The following is a 25,766-nucleotide window of genomic DNA, read 5'->3' as shown; positions in this document are numbered from 1 at the left end:
AAAGGGACACATTTCTGTTGAGCTAAAGTGAGCAGAGATGCCTCGTACTTGTGTGAACAAAGCAGATGACTTCTGATAATTGTTTTTTTACCCTTTTATCTGGCAACTAAACTGACACCTTTTTTTACAAGGAGTCATGTTTGCATAGACCACAATACCTGCAGTCATAATGCAAACAAAAAACACAACTCTGATAATGTATGCACTGTCCTTGAAGTTGATTGGTCCACACCCGAGACAGCTTTCCTTAGAGCCTAGTCTCACATGGTGTTGGACCAGATGATGCCAAAAGGCGCACAATTCAAAGACAATGCACCATCAGAGTATGAGAGCTCGGGGTAAGCATTTACACCATTGGGACCTCATTTGCCAGTAAAAAATTTGATAATTGACTCCTTGTAAAAAAGGTGTCAGTTTTGTTGCCAGATAAAAGGGTAAAAAAACAATTAACATTTTTTTACAGGCAAATAAGGTTCCAATGGTGCAGATGACTTCTGCTATGTTTGTGGTGACTTTTGCATCACAAAAGCGCGGTATAACCACTATGGTTAAACAAGCCTATCACATTTATTTTGACTGCAAAATTGGAGATCGGGGCAAGATGTGGGCCTCACACACAGGCTGCAACACTTGCGCAACAAATCTTCACCAGTGGTTGAACAGGAAAATGAAATCGATGCCTTTTGCAGTGCCAATGATTTGGAGAGAGCCAACAGATCACATCGGCGATTGTTACTTCTTGGGAAAGATGTGTCAAAGAAGAAAAAGTGGACAGGGCATTGTCCAAACATTCCATCGGTGATACGCCCAGTAGCCTACGGAGAATGACTGCCGGTTCCTGATGCACCAGAATCATTCTCGCTTGAGTCAGACGAGGATGAGGATGAAACTTTCTGGTCCTGAACCATCAAGGTCACGTGACCCAGATTTTCTCCCATCCTCCTCCTCTGAACCACACCTCCTAACACAAGGTGAACTGACAGACCTTGGTCAGGGATTTGGAACTACCCAAGAGTAAGGCAGAGCTGTTGGGCTCCAGGCTGCATCAGTGGAATCTCCTGCCAGGTGATGTTGGGGTTTCCATGTTCCGTGACTGTCAAAAGCATCTTGTCCCATTCTTCTTCATGGAAGGTGATCTTGTAGCCTGCAACAACATCGATGGTGTGATGGGCAGCCCTCAACATCGTTCATGATCCAGATGAGTGGAGACTGTTGATTGATTCATCGAAGATGCGTCTTACAGCTGCTTAATGGCATTGTTTTTTTGCCATCGATTGCAGTTGGTCATGTCCTCTCATCTAGAACTGCGGATGAGCAAACGGAGCTCATCAATGCTTGCCAGAGGTCGCAAACAGGTTTTGATTCCTTACCCGTACCCGGCCGCACCAGGGTCGCAAATGGGTACCCGTACCCATACCCGGCCGTACCCGTACCCGGCTGGGTACGGGTACGGCCGGGTACGGGTATCGGGTACCTGATTGTGACCTCTGGGATGAAGCCACGTTGCAGGTGCGGGTGGGTTGATTCTAGGAACTTGAATTGTGAGAAGAGACAAGACGTTGGGAAATGAGTGACACACAGTTACTCACCAGTGACTCACGGCCTACCCGTACCCGGCCGCACCAGGGTCACAAACGGGTACCCGTACCCGTACCCGGCCGGGTACGGATAGCCGTGTATCTGGTAGGGTACGGGTATCGGGTACCCGGTTGCGACCTCTGGTGCTTGCAGACTATTGCTGGACAGTGACAAGAGATGATTCATTTAATGAATGCGAGAGTCAAGCCAAGAAGCGCCGAGTAGACCCTGAATAAGGACTAAACTATGCACTTAGATACACACCGTAGTTGTTTGCCTTTTGTTTCATGATACATTTTATTTATGTAACCCCTTTTGCTGATTTTTAAAGTGTTACATGAACAGGACAGGTGACATGCGATCATGTAAAGCAATCATAAACACGCGAAAAGACCCAGGTTTACAATTTACGAGTAAAAACTCTACAATCTACGCAACATACATAGACGCTGTCTTCCCGACAGACCTGTTCTTCACCTGAGGACGGCTGCTTGCGTTGTGGCCGAAACGTCGTGAGAATAGTTTTATTATGTTTTATTTTCATTATTTTACTATTTCCCTTCTACGTGACTTTACCGAAAGAACCAAGAAGATGAATCCCTGCAGTCATGAAAGCTTTAAATCGAAATTGAACATACATAGACGCAAAATGTGAAAACTTAAATATTTTGGGAGCGGTAGCCAATCGGTTTTTCAATTGCCGTCTCTGAATTCGGCACGTAAAAATCCCTAATGAATGGCGCATTTCACCTCCGAAGCAGACGACGTCCAAAACATTGTAGACCAGTGATATTAATGGTTGTTGGCGATTGGTAATGATTACGAGCGGTTGTGTGCGGGAGTGAGCGGTTGGGTAGTTGCGTGCAGTTGCGTGTGGTTGCGTGTGGTTACGTGTGGTTGCGTGTGGGAGTGAGTGGTTGTGTAGTTGCGTGCGGGAGTGAGCGGTTGGGTAGTTGCGTGTGGTTGCGTGCGGGAGTGAGTGGTTGCGTAGTTGCTTGTGGTTGCGTGTGGTTGCGTGCGGGAGTGAGTGGTTGGGTAGTTGCTTGTGGTTGCGTGTGGTTGTGTGCGGGAGTGAGCGGTTGGGTAGTTGCGTGTGGTTGCGTGTGGTTGCGTGTGGTTGCGTGTGGGAGTGAGCGGTTGGGTAGTTGCGTGCGGTTGCGTGCGGTTGCGTACGATTGCGTGCGGTTGCATGCGGTTGCGTGCGCCGCCTTCTGAGCCACCACTCACGATGCCGTATTTAAGCGACCTCGTTAACTTAACGGTTGTTGTTGTTGTTTTTTTAACTCCATCGCGAACTTGTTTTTAATTGATGCATGCGGCCGGCAAACTTGAACCCCCCCCCCCCCCTTCCCACCCCCGTAGCTATTCGATGTGAATACGTGAATACCGCACAGGGCTTCGTCACAAACTGCGGCTCGACAAATTGCAAATGTGTTCTTTTTTGTAAAATCGTTCGGTACGATGCACAACGTCGCATATCCGACCTTCGAAGGTCGGCGGGATGGGGGACACGGGGGGGCGGGGGGGGTGAGGTACGGATGGATACGTGAAGAGCCGGCCGCCGGCTCTGCGTGATTCGGGCGTCTTCTGATCGGCAGAGCGAGCGTGGCGGTGGCTACGGACGGACGTCGGTCCACACGATGTCGCGAGCCGCGCGCCGCTGTGCGACGGCGGAGAGACGATGTCGATGTGATGGAAGGACCATTCTGAACGGTGGCTGCTGCTGGTGGTGGTGGTGGTGCAGCTTCTGTTTGGCCGGATTGAGGGGGCTTAACGGGCACGGCACGGGCTAGAGAAGAGATGGAGTGATGTGGTACGGGAGGATGTGGAGCTGAGTGGACTTGCCGATGACCGGTACCAGCGGTGTCAAGATCGGCCTCTGTGGAGGAGGCTCGTGAAGGACGCTACTGGGCAGTTGGAGGCAGTCGCCCTCCAACAACAAGGGAGGGCGGAGGAGCGACGCTCACAACAACGAGCGGAGCGCCGGGTGGCTAAAGCACAGCAAGTTGGCACAGTAGGGGGCACAGGTGGCGAATCAGCCACTCGTCTCAGTCAGTTGACCCGTGGCACCTGCTGGGTCTGCCCCGTGACCTCCTGCCAGCGGGCGTTCGACACTTCAGTGGCCTTAAAGTGCACATAGCCTGGCACAAGCGCCGTGGTGACGTCACCGCCACTTAGTGGCGAATGGCGGTTGTTGGTGCTGATGGTGGTGGGGAGTGGTGGTGCAGCGGTTAGCGCTACGCTGCGCTACGAACCTGGCGACCCGAGTTCGATTCCCGCTCACGGCCACCAACACCCAGTGGCGATTATCTGAACTTGTCCTGGGCCGTCCCCTAGGTAGACTCGGCCTCAAATGAGTACCTGATGTGATGTGTGAGCATCGCCACTGGGGAGACAAAGGCGGCCGGGCGTGGTGCTGACCACCCACCCCCTCGTGTGCCGTACCGGCCTTCATAGGTGCTCGCTAGCAGCACTTGCCCCAACTGTTCGGGCTGTATATCTTTGGTGGGCGCTCATATAACTGCGATGGAGAAGCATCTTCCAGATGATGATGACGACGATAATGATGATGACGATGATGATGATGACGACGATGACCATGATGACGATGATGACCCTAAAGCAGCCCGGATTTAAACTCGTGCTCTCGAGGACACGGAGGATGCATCCTCCGGATTGTAAGACGCTACCTCCCACCGACGTTTCCCATTAAACTCCAGCGGGGTGGGGTGGGGGGGGACGAGAAGCGTGACTTACAATCCGCGTGGAGTGGAGCTACACGTGGCACTCAGCAAACCACTGAACTTGGTGTGTGTGGAGGGTGGTGTGGGGGGCGGATATGCGATGTGATTTCAGGGTGGCTGGGGGGGGAGGGAGCCTTAGCGGGGTTCGTTATCGCCTGCACAACCGTGGTCTTAAGCTGCTTACAGAGTAAGCAATTACGTTTTAAGATAAGTAAACAAAAATTAGTTTTTTGTTTTTACCGCTTCTCGCAGCGCACCGCGTGATCACCGCGCCGGTTAAAACGTCGGGTTTGTTCCTCCGTTGCCCTCCACCACCCAGCGGCAGCGCCGGTCCAACGTCGGGTTTTCGCGGCCGTGAGATTTGGAGGGCGAGGAGGAGGGACGTCGGAGGAGCTAAGCGACCGCGGCGAGAGCGGCGAGAGCGGTGAGAGCGGCAAGAGTGGAGGAGCTCTTGCCGTCAGCTGGCCGTGCCGGGTGGCACGCTCCTCAAGAACGAGCCTGCTGCTCCTCCTCTACCCCCTCTCTCCACTCCTCCTCTACCCCATCCACTACCCCATCCTCTACCCCATCCTCTACCCCATCCTCTACCCCATCCTCTACCCCATCCTCTACCCCATCCTCTACCCCATCCTCTACCCCATCCTCTACCCCATCCTCTACCCCATCCTCTACCCCATCCTCTACCCCATCCTCTACCCCATCCTCTACCCCATCCTCTACCCCATCCTCTACCCCATCCTCTACCCCATCCATCCTCCACCCCATCCTCCACCCCATCCTCTACCCCCTCCTCCACCCCATCCTCCACCCCATCCTCCACCCCATCCACTACCCCATCCTCTACCCCATCCTCTACCCCATCCTCTACCCCATCCTCTACCCCATCCTCCACCCCATCCTCTACCCCATCCTCCACCCCATCCTCCACCCCATCCTCCACCCCATCCTCCACCCCATCCTCCACCCCATCCTCCACCCCATCCTCCACCCCATCCTCCACCCCATCCTCCACCCCATCCTCCACCCCCTCTATCCCCTCCCTCTACTCCTCCCGCTCATCCGAGTCACCCGGGGGCACATTGGTCCGTGACAGCACGTGATTTGGCTCTCCCCTGGCCGGGTGGCGGAGGGGTTTATATAAAATAAAAAACCACACAAACACAAATCGCCATCACAACAGCCACACGGTGACCTCTGGAGACCGAGCAGCAGAAACGTTGCGAGTCGAGGTGCATTGGTGGCAGAGGTCGCAACCGGGTACCCGATACCCGTACCCTACCCGATACCCGGCTACCCGTATCCGGCCAGGTACGGGTAGCCGTTTGCGACCCTGGTGCGACCGGGTACGGGTACGGGTAAGCCGTGAGTCACTGGTGAGTCACCGTTTGTCACTCATTTCGGGTAGGGTACGGGTAGGGAACGGGTTCCCGTACCCGGCCGGGTAAGGGTACGGGTACCCATTTGCGACCCTGGTGCGGCCGGGTACGGGTAAGGGTAAGGAATCAAAACCCGTTTGCGACCTCTGATTGGTGACATCGCAGGCCTCTCACGCCTCTGGGCCACAGAGCCACTGACGACCAGGCACACACAGGGTACTCCGCTCGTTTATACGCTGCGCGCTGTCCGTCCCGATCGTCTTCTCGTTACCTCTTGGGGTTCTGTCGGAACTCAAAGGATGATGGGGAGAGGAGGAAAACGACGACACAAAAGAATCAAAATTTGTTTTTGCCAAATAAATAAAAATGCAAGGTGTCACGTGGTTCACGTACAGGTGGGACTGTTCGTGTATTTATGGTGGGTGATGGTTGGTGGTGGTTGCTGGTTGGTGGTGGTGGTAATGGTGATGATTGGTGATGGGTGGTGGTTGGTGGTGGTGATGCTTGGTGGTGGTGGTGATGATTGGTGGTGACGCTTGGTGGTGGTGGTGATGATTGGTGGTGTGGGTGGTTGCTGGTGGTGGTGGTTGGTAGTGGTGGTGGTGGTTGGTAGTGGTGGTGATGCTTGGTAGTGGTGGTGATGATTGGTGGGGTGGGTGGTTGCTGCTGGTGGTGGTGGTGATGATTGGTAGTGGTGGTAATTATTGGTGGTGGTGGTGGTGGTGGTGATGCTTGGTGGTGTGGGTGGTTGCTGGTGGTGGTGGTGATGATTAGTGGTGTGGGTGGTTGCTGGTGGTGGTGATGATTGGTGGTGTGGGTGGTTGCTGGTGGTGGTGGTGATGATTAGTGGTGTGGGTGGTTGCTAGTGGTGTGGGTGGTTGTGGTTGCTGGTGGGTGGTTCGTGGTGTGTGCTTGGTGACGCTCGCGTCTCACATCGCGAGAAGCGCTGGGTTCCATTCCCGCCTCGGGCGTCTGTCTACCTGTGTGCGAGTGTGCGAGTTTGTGTTCTCTCCCGCTGCTATGAATCCCCCCGTGATGGCCAGGTGGCGTCTTCGAAAGAGCTCTCCAGCTCAGCGGTCCTGACCTCGTAAAATAAAAAAAACATCATTTAGTTTCATCTTCTTGGTTCTTTCGGTAAAGTCACGTAGAAGGAAAATAATAAAATAATAAAAATAAAACAATACAATGTTGTTTTATTTTGATAAAATATTATGTTTTAAAATAATAAAATAATTCTCACGACGTTTCGGCCACAACGCAAGCAGCCGTCTTCAGGTGAAGAACAGGTCTGTCGAGAACAGGTCTGTCGACAGACCTGTTCTCCACCTGAAGACGGCTGCTTGCGTTGTGGCCGAAACGTCGTGAGAATTATTCTATTATTTTTAAACATAATATTTTATTAAAATAAAACGTAACATTTTATTATGTTTTATTATTATTATTTTCCTTCTACGTGACTTTACCGATAGAACCAAGAAGATGAATCCCTGCAGTCACGAAAGCTTTCAATCGAAAGCATTCAGTTTGTAATCATTGACAATGTTAGGGTCAGGGGTAGTCCTCTAATTAGAGTTGGTTTCGGGCTTGCGATCAGTGATTGTCTGCGAGGGAGCGGTGAGGCAGCGGTTAGCGCACCGTGCCACCCCGGGTCGGGAGTCCTGGCCACGGCGAACATCAGTGGTCACGTGACATCTGGAACCGGTTCTGGGCCCTGTCGACGTGAGTGGCTGTTTTGCTTCCGTGTGGTGCGCGGGTTTCCGTGAGCGTCCGCGGGAGTCCGTGGGTTTCGGTGAAGGTCCGTGATTGTCCGTGAGTTTCCGTGAGAATCCGTGGGTTTCTGTGAGTTCCCGTGAAAATCCGAGGGTTTCCGTGAGAATCTGTGAGTTTCCGTGAGAATCCGTGGGTTTCCGTGAGAATCCGTGGGTTTCCGTGAGAATCCGTGGGTTTCCGTGAGAATCCGTGGGTTTCCGTGATAATCCGTGGGTTTTGTGAGAATCCGTGGGTTTCCGTGAGAATCCGTGGGTTTCCGTGAGAATCCGTGGGTTTCCGTGATAATCCGTGGGTTTTGTGAGAATCCGTGGGTTTCCGTGAGAATCCGTGGGTTTCCGTGAGAATAAGGGGTTTCCGTGAGAATCCATGAGAATTCGTGGGTTTCCGTGATAATCCGTGGGTTTCCGTGAGAATTCGTGGGTTCCCGTGAGAATCCGTGGGTTTCCGTGAGAATCCGTGAGTTTCCGTGAGAATCCATGGGTTTCCGTGAGAATCCGTGGGTTTCCGTGAGAATCAGTGGGTTTCCGTGAGAATCCGTGGGTTTCCGTGGTTTTCCGTGAGAATCCGTGGGTTTCCGTGAGAATAAGTAGGGGTTTCCGTGAGAATTCGTGGGTTTCCATGGGTTTCCATGAGTTTCCATGAGAATCCGTGGGTTTCCGTGAGAATAAGTAGGGGTTTCCGTGAGAATTCGTGGGTTTCCATGAGAATCCGTGGGTTTCCGTGAGAATAAGTAGGGGTTTCCGTGAGAATTCGTGGGTTTCCGTGGGTTTCCGTGGGTACAAATCTGGCCGCGGGGCCCGGCGTCTCGTGACACGGTCATTATGAAACCGCCTTCTCCCCCCACTTCGTGAGCGGTATTTTAAGAAAGCTCATCATGGCCCTTACCTAAAAACGAGAGGAGGATAGGGGGGGGGGGTGTCACCATGACGAGGGATGATAAAGTCACAGCCCCAGCCCCCCACTTCAGCCCCTACCCCTGACCCCCCCTCAGGAGACTTCTTCTTCCTTCTCTTTATAGAGGCGAGCCTCTGATGTTTGGCGCCCAGGGTAAAGTTAGCAGGAGCACGTGTCTCTATACAGTGTGTGTATATACACACACACACACGTGTCTTTGCGTATCATTGTCTACCGCGTGTGTACATGTCTCTGTGTATCTACGTGTGTATCCATGTCGTCTGTGTGTATCCACGTTGTGTATCCATGTCGTCTCCTCTGTGTATCTATGTCCGTGTGTATCCGTCAGCCACCCACTCTTGTCCAGCACACGCCACTACCACATTTAGCGTTGTCTATTCTCAGGCGCAGACGCGTCTCACCCGGGACGAGAGTAACGCGTAACCACACACCACAGCCCAACCACGTCACCACACACACCACACACCACACCATACACCACACACACAAGCCACACACACACACACCGCACACACACACCACACACACACCACACACACACACCACAGCCCAAGCACGTCACCACACACACACTCACACCGCACACACCACACACACACACCACACACACCACACACACCGCACACACCACACACACACACACCACAGTCCAAGCACGTCACCACACAGACCACACACCACAAACCACACACACACCACACACACACACACCACACACACACCACACACACACACACCACACACACCACACACACCACACACACCACACACACACCACACACACACCACACACACACCACACACACACACACCACACACACACCACACACACACACACCACACACACAAACCACACACACACACCACACACACACCACACACACACACACCACACACCACACACACACACCACACACACACCACATACACCACACACATACCACACACACCACACAAACTACACACACACCACACACACACCACACACACACACACCACACACACACACCACACACACAAACCACACACACCACACACACACCACACACCACACCACACACACCACACACACCACACACACACCACATACACCACACACATACCACACACACCACACAAACTACACACACACCACACACACAAACCACACACACCACCACTCACACCACACACCACACACATACACCACACACACACCACACACACACTACACACACACCACACACAGCACACACCACATACACCACACACCACACACACACCACACACACCACACACACACCACACACACACCATACACCACACACACACACACCACACACACACACGCACCACACACACACCACACACCACACACACACCACACACACCACACACACACACCACACACAGACACCACACACACACCACACACACTACACCACACACACACCACACACACACCATACACCATACACACACACCACACACACACCACACACACCACACACACACCATACACCACACACACACACAAGCCACACACACCACACACACCACACACACACACACACCACACACACACCACACACACCACACACCACACCACACACACCACACACACACCACACACACCACACACACACCACACACACCACACACACACCACAAACACACCACACACACCACAAACACACCACACACACCACACACACCACACTCACCACACACACACACCACACACATCACACACCACACACACCACCACACACACAGCACACACACACAAACCGCGACACCAGATGACACACGTATGTTTTAAGGCTGAGTCGACCTAGGGGATGCCCACGCCAAGTGAACGATTGCTCTACCAATCGTGGCCAGGAATTAAACCTGGCTTGTCCGGCTTTTATTTTGTGGTTGTAATGGGTGCACAGGTGAATGCACAGGTGTGTGTGTGTGTGTGTCCAGGGGTGTGTGTGTGTCCAGGTGTATGTGTGTGTGTGTCCAGGTGTGTGTGTGTATGTCCAGGTGTGTGTGTGTGTCCAGGTGTGTGTATGTCTAGGTGTGTCCAGGTGTGTGTGTGTGTGTGTGTCCAGGGGTGTGTGTGTGTGTCCAGGTGTGTGTATGTCCAGGTGTGTGTGTGTGTCCAGGGGTGTGTGTGTTCGTGAAGCCTTCGATGGCTGTACCAGAGGAATTTCCATCTGGTACAGATGTCGTGGGTCAGAAACCAGGGGAGACACGAGTTGAGGCAACACGATATTTATTACGCTTTTTCTACAGGGTCCCTAACACAAAGGGGTAGTGACCCCTTCACCAGATACCTGGGGAGCTAATGGCCTGCCCTAACACTAGGTAGGTACGGTCTGCGGGCTACACTGCCCTAACACTGGGTAGGTACGGTCTGCAGGCTACACCGCCCTAACACTGGGTAGGTACGGCCTGCAGGCTACACTGCCCTATCACTGGGTAGGTACGGCCTGCAGGCTACACCGCCCTAACACTGGGTAGGTACGGCCTGCAGGCTACACTGCCCTAACATTGAGTAGGTACGGCCTGCAGGCTACACTGCCCTAACACTGGGTAGGTACGGCCTGCAGGCTACACTGCCCTATCACTGGGTAGGTACGGCCTGCAGGCTACACTGCCCTAACACTGGGTAGGTACGGTCTGCAAGCTACACTGCCCTAACACTGGGTAGGTACGGCCTGCAGGCTACATTGCCCTAACACTGGGTAGGTACGGTCTGCAGGCTACACTGCCCTAACACTGGGTAGGTACGGTCTGCAGGCTACACTGCCCTAACACTGGGTAGGTACGGTCTGCAGGCTACACTGCCCTAACACTGGGTAGGTACGGCCTGCAGGCTACACTGCCCTAACACTGGGTAGGTACGGCCTGCAGGCTACACTGCCCTGACACTGGGTAGGTACGGCCTGCAGGCTACATTGCCCTAACACTGGGTAGGTACGGCCTGCAGGCTACACTGCCCTAACACTGGGTAGGTACGGCCTGCAGGCTACACTGCCCTGACACTGGGTAGGTACGGCCTGCAGGCTACACTGCCCTAACACTGGGTAGGTACGGCCTGCAGGCTACACTGCCCTAACACTGGGTAGGTACGGCCTGCAGGCTACACTGCCCTATCACTGGGTAGGTACGGCCTGCAGGCTACACTGCCCTAACACTGGGTAGGTACGGCCTGCAGGCTACACTGCCCTAACACTGGGTAGGTACGGCCTGCAGGCTACACTGCCCTAACACTGGGTAGGTACGGCCTGCAGGCTACACTGCCCTAACACTGGGTAGGTACGGTCTGCAGGCTACACTGCCCTAACACTGGGTAGGTACGGCCTGCAGGCTACACTGCCCTAACACTGGGTAGGTACGGCCTGCAGGCTACACTGCCCTGACACTGGGTAGGTACGGCCTGCAGGCTACACCGCCCTAACACTGGGTAGGTACGGCCTGCAGGCTACACTGCCCTGACACTGGGTAGGTACGGCCTGCAGGCTACACCGCCCTAACACTGGGTAGGTACGGCCTGCAGGCTACACTGCCCTAACACTGGTACCACGCTAATTCCCCGACCTCCGGCTGGGGCCCGAGGGGAGGCTACGCTGACCCGACCGTGCCCGGGTCGTCGGGCCCTGACCAATGGCCTCACTGAGCTCCGGCCCTTAGAAGGATGGTGGAGCTTGGGGTCCAGGGTCCTAGCATCAGCCCAGGTGTTCGGAGTGGAGCAGACTGACCCTCTATCGTTCAGAGGTCCGACTTCTATACAGGTTCCGGGGCTTGCTCCGCCCTGGCCCCGCCTCCCTTCCAGAACCTTCCACGAGGTCCTGGAAGGGTGACGTCATCCCCCAATCCCCCCACCGTTGGCCCCCTTTTGCCGTAGCCCCTGAACATTGGCGTAGCAACTCTTCCGCCCCCTGTTGACCCAATAGTGACGCAACGAATACCCATTTTTAAATCCTTTATATTAAGTTTGCTTGCTTGCGTACTTGCTTGCTTGCTTACGACCGTGCAAACCTTTCGGTCGTTTTTTAACCCACTTCCCGTGATCCAATCGAGCTGACATTTTGCACACAGACTCGTTGTGCGAGACAATTAATGTTCGTGAAATTTTTTTTCCAAAATTTTACACTGTTTAGGGAAAACAAATAAATATTTAATTACCAATTGTTTAATACTGCAGACAATCATCTGACCCATAGGTGGCAGCCATCTCAAGCCAGAGGACGAGAGGACTCTAGCCGCCACGCATATAAAGGATTTAGAGTGAAAAACTTTGTTTTTACGGGTTATACTTATGTATTACTTAAGCCCGGTTACTAAAACAACTTGAACCGGGTTTAATGACTTAAAACCGGTTACTAAAGCAACTAAAACCCGGTTTAGTTATTTAAAATGACTTAAAACCGGTTACTAAATCAACTCAACCCGGGTTTAGTGACTTAAAACCGAGTTTAGGCTGTGGGTTTCGGTGCGTTAGAAATGCAAACAGCGCCGTCTGGCGGCCAAACAGTAGCAACGCATTATGAGACCTCCTTTGCCAGTAGCAAGATATAGTAATACGGTTTTTTTACCCTTTTATCTGGCACCAAAACTGACACCTTTATACACGGGATCATCTTCTTGGTTCTTTCGGTAAAGTCACGTAGAAGGGAAGTAATAAAATAATAAAAATAAAACATAATAAAATAATTCTCACGACGTTTCGGCCTCAACGCAAGCAGCCAGTCCTCAGGTGAAGACCAGGTCTGTCGGGGAGGACGGCTGCTTGCGTTGTGGCCGAAACGTCGTGAGAATTATTTTATTATGTTTTACTTTATTATTTTATTACTTCCATTCTACGTGACTTTACCGAAAGAACCAAAAAGATGAATCACTGCAGTCACGAAAGCTTCAACACGGGATCAAGTTTGCATTAACCACAACACTTGCGGTCAAAATTCAAACAGAAAGACAACTCTGATAATGCATGCACTGTCACTAGCAACGCATTTTTATATTTCACTTTTTGTTGTTGCTAAATGCCACCGCGTGTGTGTTTGTTTCGCAAGACCCTCCCGTGTCCTCTCGCCCACCTCCAACCCCTCCCCACCTGCAGAGAGACGTCAGGTGACGCACGTTGGAACACGCGACAACGTCCACACATTTACATACGACAGCTCCTTTGTATATTGGCACACAGCTGTGTGTGTGGGTTGGGTTGGGGAGCGGTGGCATAGTGGTTAGCGCAACGCTGCGCTGCGAACCCGGCGAAACGAGTTCGTATTCGGCCACCAACACCCAGTGGCGATTATCTGAATCGGTCCTGGGCCTCCCCTAGGTCGACTCAGCCTCAAATGAGTACCTGGTGAGGTGCGTAAAAAAAACACATCGGCACTGGAGAGACAAAGGCGGCCGGGCGTGGTGGCTGGGCCACCCACCCCGTCATGTGCCGTGCCGGCCTTCATAGGTCCTCGCTAACAGCACTTTCCCCAACAGTCTGTTGAGGCTATCCGTGGGATCTTTGTCTCTATCGGGTTGGGTTGGTCGCGCTCCTCTATCGGATTTGAACCCAGGCGGTCCGGACTCCGAGGCCGCGGTCTCAGCTCGCTGAGCCAGCGCCGTAGGTGGCCACGTCACTGCAATGGTTCTGATCGAGTGGTTGGGTGAGTGGGTGAGTGGGTGAGTGGGTGGGGGAGTGGGTGAGTGGTTGGGTGGGTGAGTGGTTGGGTGAGTGGCTGAGTGAGTGGTTGGATGAGTGGGTGGGTGAGTGGGTGTGAGTGGTGGAGTGAGTGGATGTGTGAGTGGTGGAGTGGGTGGCTCCGTGAGTAAAGGAACAGGTGAGTAGGTGAGTGAGTGGTTGGGTGAGTGGCTGAGTGAGTGGTTGGGTGAGTGGGTGGGTGGGTGAGTGGGTGTGTGAGTGGTGGAGTGAGTGGTGGAGTGAGTGGTGGAGTGAGTGGTTGGGTGAGTGGATGTGTGAGTGGTGGAGTGGGTGGCTCTGTGAGTATATGAATAGGTGAGTGGGTGAGTAGGTGAGTGGTTGGGTGGGTGGGTTAGTGAGTGGCTGAGTGAGTGGTGGAGTGGGTGGGTCTGTGAGTAAATGAACAGGTGAATAGGTGAGTGAGTGGGTGAGTGAGTGAGTGGGTGAGTGGTGGAGTGAGTGGTTGGGTGAGTGGATGTGTGAGTGGTGGAGTGGGTGGCTCTGTGAGTAGATGACTAGGTGAGTGGGAGAGTAGGTGAGTGAGTGGGTGAGTAGGTCACTGTAATCAAACTTTGAGGTTATTCACGTGCATTTTTCGCGTGTTTACGAATTAAGAAAACATGCTACTATGTTTCCACCTGTTTAACAATGTTTAAGTAAAAAAGTAAATAAAGTAAAAGTTGATGTTGAACCCCCGCACTTCTCATTTAACGACTGCACAGCAGCGAGCCTCCGCATTCCTCGGCAAGGTCGAATCAACAGGATCACAATAATCACCGGCCAAGGTCAATCCACTGATGGATGATTTATTTATACACGTGAGAGCTGTCGCCACCTCTCACGGTCCTTAAAATGAACAGCAACATCAAAATGCGGGCAGCAAATTGTTGAGCCAATTAATCACTACCAGTGGTAAAATGAGTTATTGTTTAATTACATTATTACACTTCGAATTCGGACCCGGGTCACTGAGCTTCAGAGCCAATTTCCAAATAAGCGATCTCTGTTTAAAAGAGGGCTTCAAAACATCGACAGCGACGTTGTAGAACAAAAACTGAGCCAAGTTCTGCATGCTGTGCTTCATCCGTCAACTTGCCTGTTGGTTTACGCATTGAAATCGTGGAAGTGAGAGCCGCAGGCAGCAGATGTTTAATGCCGCAGGTGTACGGCCACATGGCAATTTAGTAACATTTGAAAATGCAAATCTGAATATTTAGGCTGGAGGAATCCGATGAGCTATGAAGCTCTTTTTAACAGATGTCCAGTAGGGACACGGGGTAAGGACGGTACAACAACAAACAACACAAAAAACATGACCGTAGTGCCAAGTATAAGAAAGGTAAACTAATCACCCAAACACATACAAATACAACTAAACCATCCTGATTCTACCGGGCAAAGCCCACTCATGTATTGGCTTATTTTTCAGAAGACACCTGGCCACAAATGATAGCTCAACAAAGTGGCCCATCATTTGGACATTTATAGCACCAAAATAATGTTAATGCATGGAGGGAAAAACCGGAGGACCCGGAGAAAAAAAATTCACACGACCAAAGGGATTGAGACACGCACACTCCAAATATACAGCAGCAGCAGGCGTCAGGGTCGGGATCGGGATCGAACCCACGACCGCCTGTATACCAGGCGAGGTAGTTAACATTTCCTAGCCACCGTGATGATGATAATGAGAGAGACACGCAAACTCCAAATATACAGCAGCAGGCGTCAGGGTCGGGATCGAACCCACGGCCTCCTGTATACCAGGCGAGGTAGTTAACATCTCCTAGCCACCGTGATGATGATGAGAGACACGCAAACTCCAAATATACAGCAGCAGGCGTCAGGGTCGTAATCGGGATCGAACCCACGACCTTCTGTATACCAGGCGAGGTAGTTAACATCTCACCACTGAGGCGACCCTTTAATAAATACATTATCTTAGTTCTAATTGCATCATTTCCCAATCATCGGAAAGGCAGTTAAACAGCACAAACAGTCCCAGACCACAGCAAGACAACACGCAGTCCCTCAATAAGAATTGTACATGAAAATTGAATTCTCAATCCATTGTTGAGGATTCAATGGCAAATGTGGCTGTATTCAGATGTATGATGTTAGGGGACCGTCCATAAATGACGTCACGCAGCTTGGGGGGGGGTCAGACATTTGTGACGATGTGTGACGAGGGGGGGGGGTTAGAAATGTGACGTCACATCAAAATGCGCAACTTTAAATAAATATAGACAACGCGTTCTACTTAGTTAAATAGACTTTGTAATAAATGTTTCCTCCTACAACATCAGAGTGCAGCGCCACATTAAACACGCACTACAATGACAATAGTTTTAAGCGATTTGAAGCATTTTTTATTTGGGGGGGCAGAGCTTTGTGACGTCATATTTGAGGGGGGGGGGGTCTGACTTTTTGTGACGCCGTGTGACGAGGGGGGGGGGGGTCAAAAATCGTCCAAAATCGCGTGACGTCATTTATGGACGGCCCTAAGGGAGGAAACAAGGTTGTTGCAAAAAAAAAACTCTACATTATGCATTCTAAGTTTATATATTTAATGTATGAACTTGTAAATAGAAGTCTATATCACATTATGTATTCTGTGGATCTATATCCTAACACCTATATAAATAAATGCCTTCTTAAACTGTCTCAAAGCCCTCTAGGGTACTTCCGGACAGGGTAGTAAGCTGATATTGGGTACATTGGTAGCTTTTAGGACACAAATCATAGGAAAAATCAGGAAATCCGAGATTTTTCATTTTAAGGCATCACAATTTTTAAGTCTCGAAAAAATGTTTGTGCATGGTGTAATTCAGAAACCTTTCAAAATATAAAATTGCGGGTTTTTTCGTTTGATAGAGCGTTACACAGCAAATAAAGTTAAAGCTAGAACCATTGGTGATATTTCGGATTCAAGTGGGTTTGAACGAAAAAAAATACGCATTTTATGTTCAAATCTGAATAAACTAAAACGGAAAAGATAGGAGCTCCCCCTCGTAGAGTATTAAGTTCATAAATGTGTGTTCTTTTTAATACGAAAAACAATGAAATCGTTCAACTGAGCGGTTTCCAATAGGTACGTCTTTAAATATAAGAAGTCGTCATCGATTTTTGTGGGAGGGAAAATACAAAATTTCGTAATAATTCGCGTCTGATCGTAGATAAAAATTGTAAAAAAAAACATATCAGTTGTGGTGGGTTTTACGGACCAGTTTATTTTAAAATTAAATCTTTAAACTTCTTCTTGGTTCTTTCGGTAAAGTCACGTAGAATGGAAATAATAAAATAAATAAAATAAAGCAATAAAAGGTTACAATTTTATTATTTTCATTAATAATAAAATAATAAAAATTTAACATTGTAAAATTCTATTATGTTTCATTTTTATTATTTTATTATTTCCATTCTACATGACTTTACCGAAAGAACCAAGAAGATGAATCCCTGCAGTCACGAAAGAAGCTTTAAATCGAAATCTTTAAACGTGTTTCAGCCCCTAGGTAAGATGGCCGCTCGCATTGCACACTGAGCGCGTCACGAGCACTTCCGGTGTGAAGCCCCGCCCACCGCAGGTCACGTGCTCGCTTCTAATCGCTGACAACAACAACAACAACAAAAACTCGACACGTTCCGCGTCAATAACGCTGTGGCTTTAAAAATAAAACTAAAAATATCATAGGCAACGTTTCACAGCACACTTTGCGAAAACGGCCACGGGCGAGTCCATTGTGCTTAGATTCGCGGGGGTGTTTTGACTGCGTGGTTCAACCAATACGTGCCGGGCGAGTCCATTCCGGTTACAATCGTAGGGGGGGGGGTTTGATAGCAGACGTTACGCAAGGGACGGGCGATTTCGTTCCAGCAAAAATAGGTGTGGATAAGTTTTAGACACGTGAGTGGTTGTTTACTCATTAACATACACCTACATCATAGTGGACGAGTCCATTTCAAAATAGGGATGGGTAAGTTTAGACACGTGAGTGGGTTTTTACTCATTAACATAAAATAATAAAAATAAAACATAATAAAATACAATTCTCACGACGTTTCGGCCACAACGCAAGCAGCCGTCCTCAGGTGAAGAACAGGTCTGTCGGAAAGACAGCGTCTGAATCAAGAAGATGAATCCCTGCACTCACGAAAGTTTTACATCGAAATTTAACATAAACATACATTATAGTGGACGAGTCCATTACAAAATAGGGGTGGGTATGTTTTGGAACACGTGATTGGCTGTTTAACTCATTAACATAAATTATAGCGGGTGAGTCCATTACAAAATAGGGGTGGGTATGTTTTGGAACACGTGTTTGGTTGTTTACTCATTAACATAAATTATAGCGGACGAGTCCATTCCGCTCACAGGAGAGAGGGGTGAGTGTGTTTCTTCCTGTTGGTAGCGTCAACCCCCCCAATCAGGCGGTGGACACGGGGGTTAGCGGACCACGCAAGGAGAGAGTGCGTTGGCGCTGAGAGGTGAGAGATGCGGACGGTGCAGTCTGTAGTTTAATTGTGTTATTTAGTTTTAAACTATGAAGAAGTTTACACTTTGTGTTTCGTAGAACCACGTTTATTAAGTAATGTGTGCGTGTGTGGGGAGCGGTGGTGCAGTGGTTAGCGCTGTGAACCCGGTGACGATTATCTGAACCGGTCCTGGGCCACCTCGCCTAGGTCGACTCGGCCTCAAATGAGTAACCCGGTGGGGAGACAAAGGCGGTCGGGCGTGGTGCTGTCCACCCAAACCCCCCTTCGTGTGCCGTTCCGGCCTTAATAGGTGCTCGCAAACAGCGCTTGGCCACACATGTTGATGCTACACGGGGGGGGGGGGGTGATCTTTGTGTTTGTAGGGGTTGAGTTGAACATCGCAGGGTCGTGATGGAGGCCTTCGTCCAGCAGTAGATCGATCAAGGCTGATGTATGACGATTATCTTTGACGATTTCCATGTGAAGAGTGAAACCCGCGCGCCACGAGGTCGCGTCCACTCCAGTGGGATCGCACCCAGACGCGGCCTTGACCTTCATCCCCCATTGCCGCCCTCTCAAGCACAAGCACAACCACAACAACTACCACAATTACAACAACAACCACAACAACAACCATCACAACAACCACAACAACAACCACAGCTACCACAACAACAACCACCACAACAACAACAACCACAACTACCACAACTACTACAACCACCACAACAACAACCACCACAACTACCACAACAACCACAACTACCACAACAACAACCACAACTACCACAACAACAACCACCACAACAACAACCACAACTACCACAACCACCACTACTACAACAACCACAACAACCACAACTACCACAACAACAACAACCACAACAACAACCACCACAACAACAGCAACAACCACAACTACCACCACAACAACCACCACAACTACCACCACAACTACCACAACAACAACCACAACAACAACCACCACAACAACAACCACCACAACCATCACAACAACCACCACAACAACCACAACTACCACAACAACCACCACCACAACAACTACCACCATCACAACCACCACAACAACAACCACAACAACCACCAACACCACAACAACCACCACTACTACACGTGTAGTAGTAGCTACTACTACACCTGTAGTAGTAGCTACTACTACACGTGTAGTCTTCTTGGTTAATCTTCTTGGTTCTTTCGGTGACTTTACCGACAGAACCAAGAACATGTGTGACCTGTTCTCACACACGTGTTGTGACCCCCCCCCCCCCTTGCGTTTCAGATTTTTCCTTCGGAAAAAGAGAATTCTGATCGTAACGCCGCTCTGACTACCACCCACCTCTCCTGGCCATCCATTCACTTCAACGTGTGTCCATCACGCGCAGACACGCACAGGTAAGATGGGGCTTATTTGTACAATTCACAATCGCCGGCACTTTTTGTGTATGGCTCCTGTTACCATCTTGTATGGCTCCTGTTACCATCTTGTATGGCTCCTGTTACCATCTTGTATGGCTACCGTTACCATCTTGTATGGCTACCGTTACCATCTTGTATGGCTTCTGTTACCATCTTGTATGGCTCCTGTTACCATCTTGTATGGCTTCTGTTACCATCTTGTATGGCTCCTGTTACCATCTTGTATGGCTCCTGTTACCATCTTGTATGGCTCCTGTTACCATGGCTCCTGTTACCAATGACGACGATGACAATGACGATGACAATGACGACGATGACAGACCTGTGCAGTTCGATGAACGTGATGATGAATGATGATGATGATGATGGTGTTACTGCACAGGTATAATGAGGCCTTTAAATCAGTTCGAAAAATCCGCGATGCACTGAGGCCGCGAAACTTGAACCGCGAAGGGGCGAGGGATTACTGTGTATATATATATTTTATCATGTCCACCCACCACCACCTGACCAAACCTCGCTCTCCTCCTCCCAGGCTCCCTGGCTGCTCGTCCACTCCAGTCATGCCCGCCCCATGTCGGCGCCGGTGACCTGCCCCTCGCCGCCCAATACCCGTCACCGCCACACGCACGGTGCGAGCCTGGCACCACGATCTGACAATCCGGCAGCGGAAGCCGCCATGTCCCAGGGCGGCGGCACGGCCGCCTTAAGCTCCAGCGGAGCGATGTATCACGTCGTTCCTGGCGGCGCCGGGCCCACAACCGTTCCCGCCCTCGGCAAGCGACGCCCGCCGTCCCGGCAGCCTCGCGTGTGCGTGGCGCTGGCGGTAGGGGCGGTGGCGCTGGTGGCGGTGGCGGTGGCGACGTGGGTGATGTACGCGGCGTCGGTGCGTGCCGCCGGGGAGCGCGCCGTGGGGCGGCTCGTGCTGTCCACGGGGGGCCTGGCGCTGCGCGGCGCCGGCGCCGGCACCGGTACCGGCGACTCGAAGCCGGTGTTGAGGGTCGCCTTCGGGAGGCAGCGGGCGCGGGTGACGCTGGGCACGCTGGGCTCGGGCTGCGTGCACGGCAGCAAGCGCCACTCCCTCGACGACGACGCCGCCGCCGACGACGCCGACGGTGGCGGCGAGGTCAAAGGCGACGACGGCAGTTACAGCTACGACGACAACTGGCCGGTGGACGACGGCGAGTGCGTCCACGGCGAGAGCGCCGACGCCAAGGTCCTGGTGAAGAAGATCGACGTCGGCGCCGCCGCCGCCGCGGCCTCCGCCGCCGCCGCCGCCGCCCCCGGCAACGCCGGCGAGGCCCCCAGGCCGCCGGCGGAGTGCTACAGCGTGACGTGGACGGCCTCGCGTCCCGGCGTGGCTCTGGAGGACTGCGTGGTGCTGGGCGACGCGCTCTGGTACGGCGGCGCCCAGATGAGGGTGCAGCGCTGGCCGCTGGAGTTCGGCAACGCCGGGCGCGAGCCGGTGGCCTACGTGCCCGAGGACATCTACTCCTTCCGCGATCGCTTCGGGGCCGTCATGGAGCGCTACTGGCTCTCGTCTCGCGGCACCTACATCTTCGTGGCGGACGACGTCCCCCTCTACGTGAGCTGGTCCACGGTCGGCGGCGGCGCTAGCGGCGGCGAAGAGAAGGCGCTGTGCCTGCGGGCGCGGTACGGCCCCGACGGTCCGTACTGCGCGCCGAGCAACGCCTCGCGCGCGTTCCTCTCCTACGAGGTGTGCGTGGCCGGCGACGCGCGGGCGGCCCACGCGCTGGCGTCGTCGCGCCACCTGGGGTCTCCGTCGGCGCCGCCGGACGAGCGGATGGTGCGCTGCCCCGTGTGGTCCACCTGGGCGCTGCACAAGCGCCGGCTCAGCCAGGCCAAGGTGGTGGCGCTCGCCGAGGCGGTGGTCCGACACGGATTCAACCACAGCCACCTGCAGGTGGACGACGGCTACGAGGCGGCGGAGCGCTACGGCGACTACGGCTTCGACGGCCGCTCGTTCCCGGACCCGGCCGCGATGGTGCGGGACCTCCGCTCGCGTCTCGGCTTCCGCGTCACGCTCTGGGTGCACCCGTTCGTCAGCTACGACGCCGAAGCCTTCCGCGCCGGCGTCGCGAAGGGGCTGTTCGTTCGGACGACGGCGTCCAACGCCGTCGACGCCGGCAGCCTGACGCCGGCGCTGGTGCGGTGGTGGCGCGGCGTCGCCGCCGTCCTCGACGTCACCAACCCGGCGGCGGTCGACGCATTCGTGAACCGCACGCTGCGCTCGCGCCTCGCCGACGCCCTGGGCTTCAACTCCTTCAAGTTTGACGGCGGCGAGGCGAGTTACCTCCCGCGCGGCTGCGCCCGCACGCACGCCGCGCTCGCCAACCCGGCGTGGTTCTCGGCACGCTACGCCACGCTGGCGCGCCACTTCGGCCCGCTGGCCGAGGTGCGCGTGGCGTTCCGCACGCACGGCCTCGCCGCGTTCGTGCGCATGGCCGACCGGGACTCGGTGTGGGGGCACGAGCTGGGGCTGCGCTCGCTCATCCCGACGGCGCTCACGTTCGGGCTGCTGGGGTATCCCTACGTGCTGCCGGACATGATCGGGGGCAACGCCTACGGAGCCGGCGGCGCGGCGCCCTCTTTCCGCGCCGGCGTGAAAGAGGCGGGAGCGGCGGAGCCGGGAGAGGAGGCGGACGGAGGCATCGTGAAGCCGGACCGGGAGCTGTACATCCGCTGGCTGGAGCTCAGCGCCTTCATGCCGGCAATGCAGTTCTCGGTGCCCCCGTGGCTCTACGACGAGGAGGTGGTCGCGATCGCGCGCAAGTTCACGGCGCTGCGGGAGCAGGTGGTGGCGCCCGTCGTGATGGCGGTGGCACGGGCGGCAGTGCAAGCCGGAGGTACCGCCGCCGCCGCCGCCTCTTCCTCCAATAACAGCAATGACGTCGGTGGCAGGGGTACCACCTCGTCGTCTAAATCGTCGCCAACGTCGTTTTCCCCGCCGACGCCGATGATCGTCCGCCCCGTGTGGTGGGCGGCGCCGCGTGACCGCACGGCCCTCCGTCTCGACTCGGAGTTCCTGCTGGGCGACGCGATGCTGGTGGCGCCCGTGCTGGAAGCCGGCGCCCGCGCCAGGGACGTCTACCTCCCCGCCGGGACCTGGTGCGCCCGCATGGGCGGAGGCGGCGTCGCGAGCGGCGGCGGGAGGTGCCATCCCGGACAGAAGTGGCTCCGCAATTTCGAGGTGGCGCTGGATGAGGTGGCCTACTTTGTCAGGAAGTCGTAGAGCCCACGGAAGGTTTTGTCGGAGTTTGTTTCAGAAATTTTTATTTTATTTTTATTTCAACGAATGGGAAATGAACTCGAGTGTCGGTTGGCATGGTCATCGCACTGCACTGTGAAGTTGGCGACCTGCAGTCTGGGCGCATGACGACTAATGCAATTTTACAAGTTGCGTGGCAAACAGGGATGTCCCACCTCCTCGCCCGCAAAGCCTCGCTCTCTCCCTTGGAACTGCAGACGGCAACACGGCAAACTGCTGTCACGCTCGCAGCCGATTGGCTGATGCTGTGGGATGACGTCATCCCTCTCAACCACTGCTGCAGTGTTGCAATCCCGCTGGGACGTGCAAAGAACACGTTTTTACGTACGCCGTTTGGGATGTTACGTACTTTGATGTGCTTAGGCCTCCCTGAGTTCCATTGGCAGCCACAAGTAACGTCAGTGGTTGAGCGATATCTGAACGAATCATCCGCCACTCTCACGGACCCGCACTGCTAGGCGTGGTGTAATATGGTCAGACAGCTACTTTGACCCGCAAGGAGCGGGCAGGCCGTCATCCAGCAAAGGGCTTGGCAAGGGGCTGGAGATGATCATCGCGTTACGATCTGTCGTTTGGTTTCTGAATTTACGACTGGAATTTAGCAAGTTATTTGAGTGGCTTGACAATCGACAAGCATTTCGAAATGTCCTCGTTAATTGTTTGTGTTGCCTTATTACTTGTATATGTTCTGTAACTTAAATGGGATACTTGAAAAATAACCAAGAAAGATGTTTCTCAAGGATTTGGCAAATTAGTAATCGAGCTTAAACAGATTGTGAATATAACGGATTCTGATTTCTATTTCTCTTTACATTAATTTGATTAAAACTTACATGTCATTCAATACTCGCAAGGAGTTGTGATATGACCTGGAAAACATCTTTTTGGTTCTTTCGGTAAAGTCACGTAGAAGGGAAATAATAAAATAATAAAAATAAAACATAATAAAATACAATTCTCACAACGTTTCGGCCACAACGCAAGCAGAACAGACCTGTTCTTCACCTGAGGACGGCTGCTTGCGTTGTGGCCGAAACGTCGTGAGAATTGTATTTTATTATGTTTTATTATTGTATTACTCCCCTTCTACGTGACTTTACCGAAAGAACCAAGAAGATGAATCCCTGCAGTCATGAAAGCTTTAAATCGAAATCTGGAAAAATTGTGAAGCACTTCACTGATTATAATGGACTAGCTGTACTACCCGGCTTCGCCCGGGACTTGTATCCACCACGACCGGCCGCCTTTGTCTCCCCAGTGGCGATGTTAATACGCCACACCAGTTACTCGTTTGAGGCTGAGTCGACCTAGGGGAGGTTCAAATAATCGTCACCGGTGGTGGCCGTGAGCGGGAATGGAACTCGGTTCGCCGGGTTGGTAGCGCAGCGTAGCGTTAACCACTACACCCACCGCTCCTCACACACCACACACGCACAGACACACACGCAGACACACGCAGACACACACAGACAGACACACACACACACAGACACACAGACAGCACGCTAACCACTACACTACCGCTCCCCACACACCACACACGCACACACACAGACACACACACACAGACACACACACACAGACACACACACACAGACACACACACACAGACACACACACAGACACACAGACAGACACACACACACAGACACAGACAGCACGCTAACCACTACACTACCGTTCCCCCTACACAACACACGCGCGCGCGTCCATAGGCACACATACACGCGCTTGCTGCAGACACACGACTGTGAGGGTGCGTACGCCAGTAAACGACTGAAATAATAAAGCGGAAATGCTGCGCGAGGAACGCCTTAGAGCTGCAACACATTTGTGTAATGCGAGCGTAAACACACAAACACATACAAAGACATACACACACATACATGCACACACATACACACAAACACATACACATACACACACATACATACACAGAGACATACACATAAACACAAACACACACATACATACACACAAACACATACACAATACACACACACATACATGCAGACACACAGACAGACACATAACACACATACATACACACACATACATACACAGAAAAACATACACACACATAGATACAAACACACATACATACACACAAACACATACACACACGTACATACATACACACATACATACAGACACGCAGACATACACATAAACACATAAAAAAACCGACATACATACACACACATAAACACACAAACACATACACACACATACATACACACATACATAGAGACACACAGACATACACATAAACACATACACACATAGACATGACCCGGCTTCGCCCGGGACTTGGATCCACCACGCCCGGCCGCCTTTGTCTCCCCAGTGCCGATGTGAAAACGCCACACCAGTTACTCGTTTTGAGGCTGAGTCCCTCCCTCGCCACTCTCCCTCCCTCGCCACTCTGCCTCCCTCACGACTCTGTAGAGGACGTGAAACTTTTATGAATTTACCTTAGATTCGCGTGGTGGGTGTCGAGGCCT

General features: G+C 52.5%; 1 protein-coding gene across 1 annotated transcript; it reads left to right on the top strand.

The window, feature by feature from the left end:
- Positions 1-18,436: 18,436 nt before the first annotated feature.
- LOC133355425 (myogenesis-regulating glycosidase-like) lies at positions 18,437-24,173 on the top strand. The gene is made up of 3 exons (XM_061572722.1): positions 18,437-18,548; positions 19,837-19,949; positions 20,509-24,173. The coding sequence occupies exon 3, from the start codon at positions 20,548-20,550 to the stop codon at positions 23,224-23,226; it is 2,679 nt and encodes an 892-aa protein (XP_061428706.1). The 5' UTR covers positions 18,437-18,548; positions 19,837-19,949; positions 20,509-20,547; the 3' UTR covers positions 23,227-24,173.
- The last annotated feature ends 1,593 nt before the right edge of the window (positions 24,174-25,766 follow it).

The sequence above is a fragment of the Lethenteron reissneri genome, chromosome 51 (genome assembly GCF_015708825.2).
Source record: "Lethenteron reissneri isolate LAM-NWPU_2019-01 chromosome 51, ASM1570882v1, whole genome shotgun sequence".
Lineage (NCBI taxonomy): Eukaryota > Metazoa > Chordata > Hyperoartia > Petromyzontiformes > Petromyzontidae > Lethenteron > Lethenteron reissneri.
The sequence above is the reverse complement of the archived record's forward strand: the minus strand, read 5'-3'. Positions and strand labels throughout refer to the sequence as shown.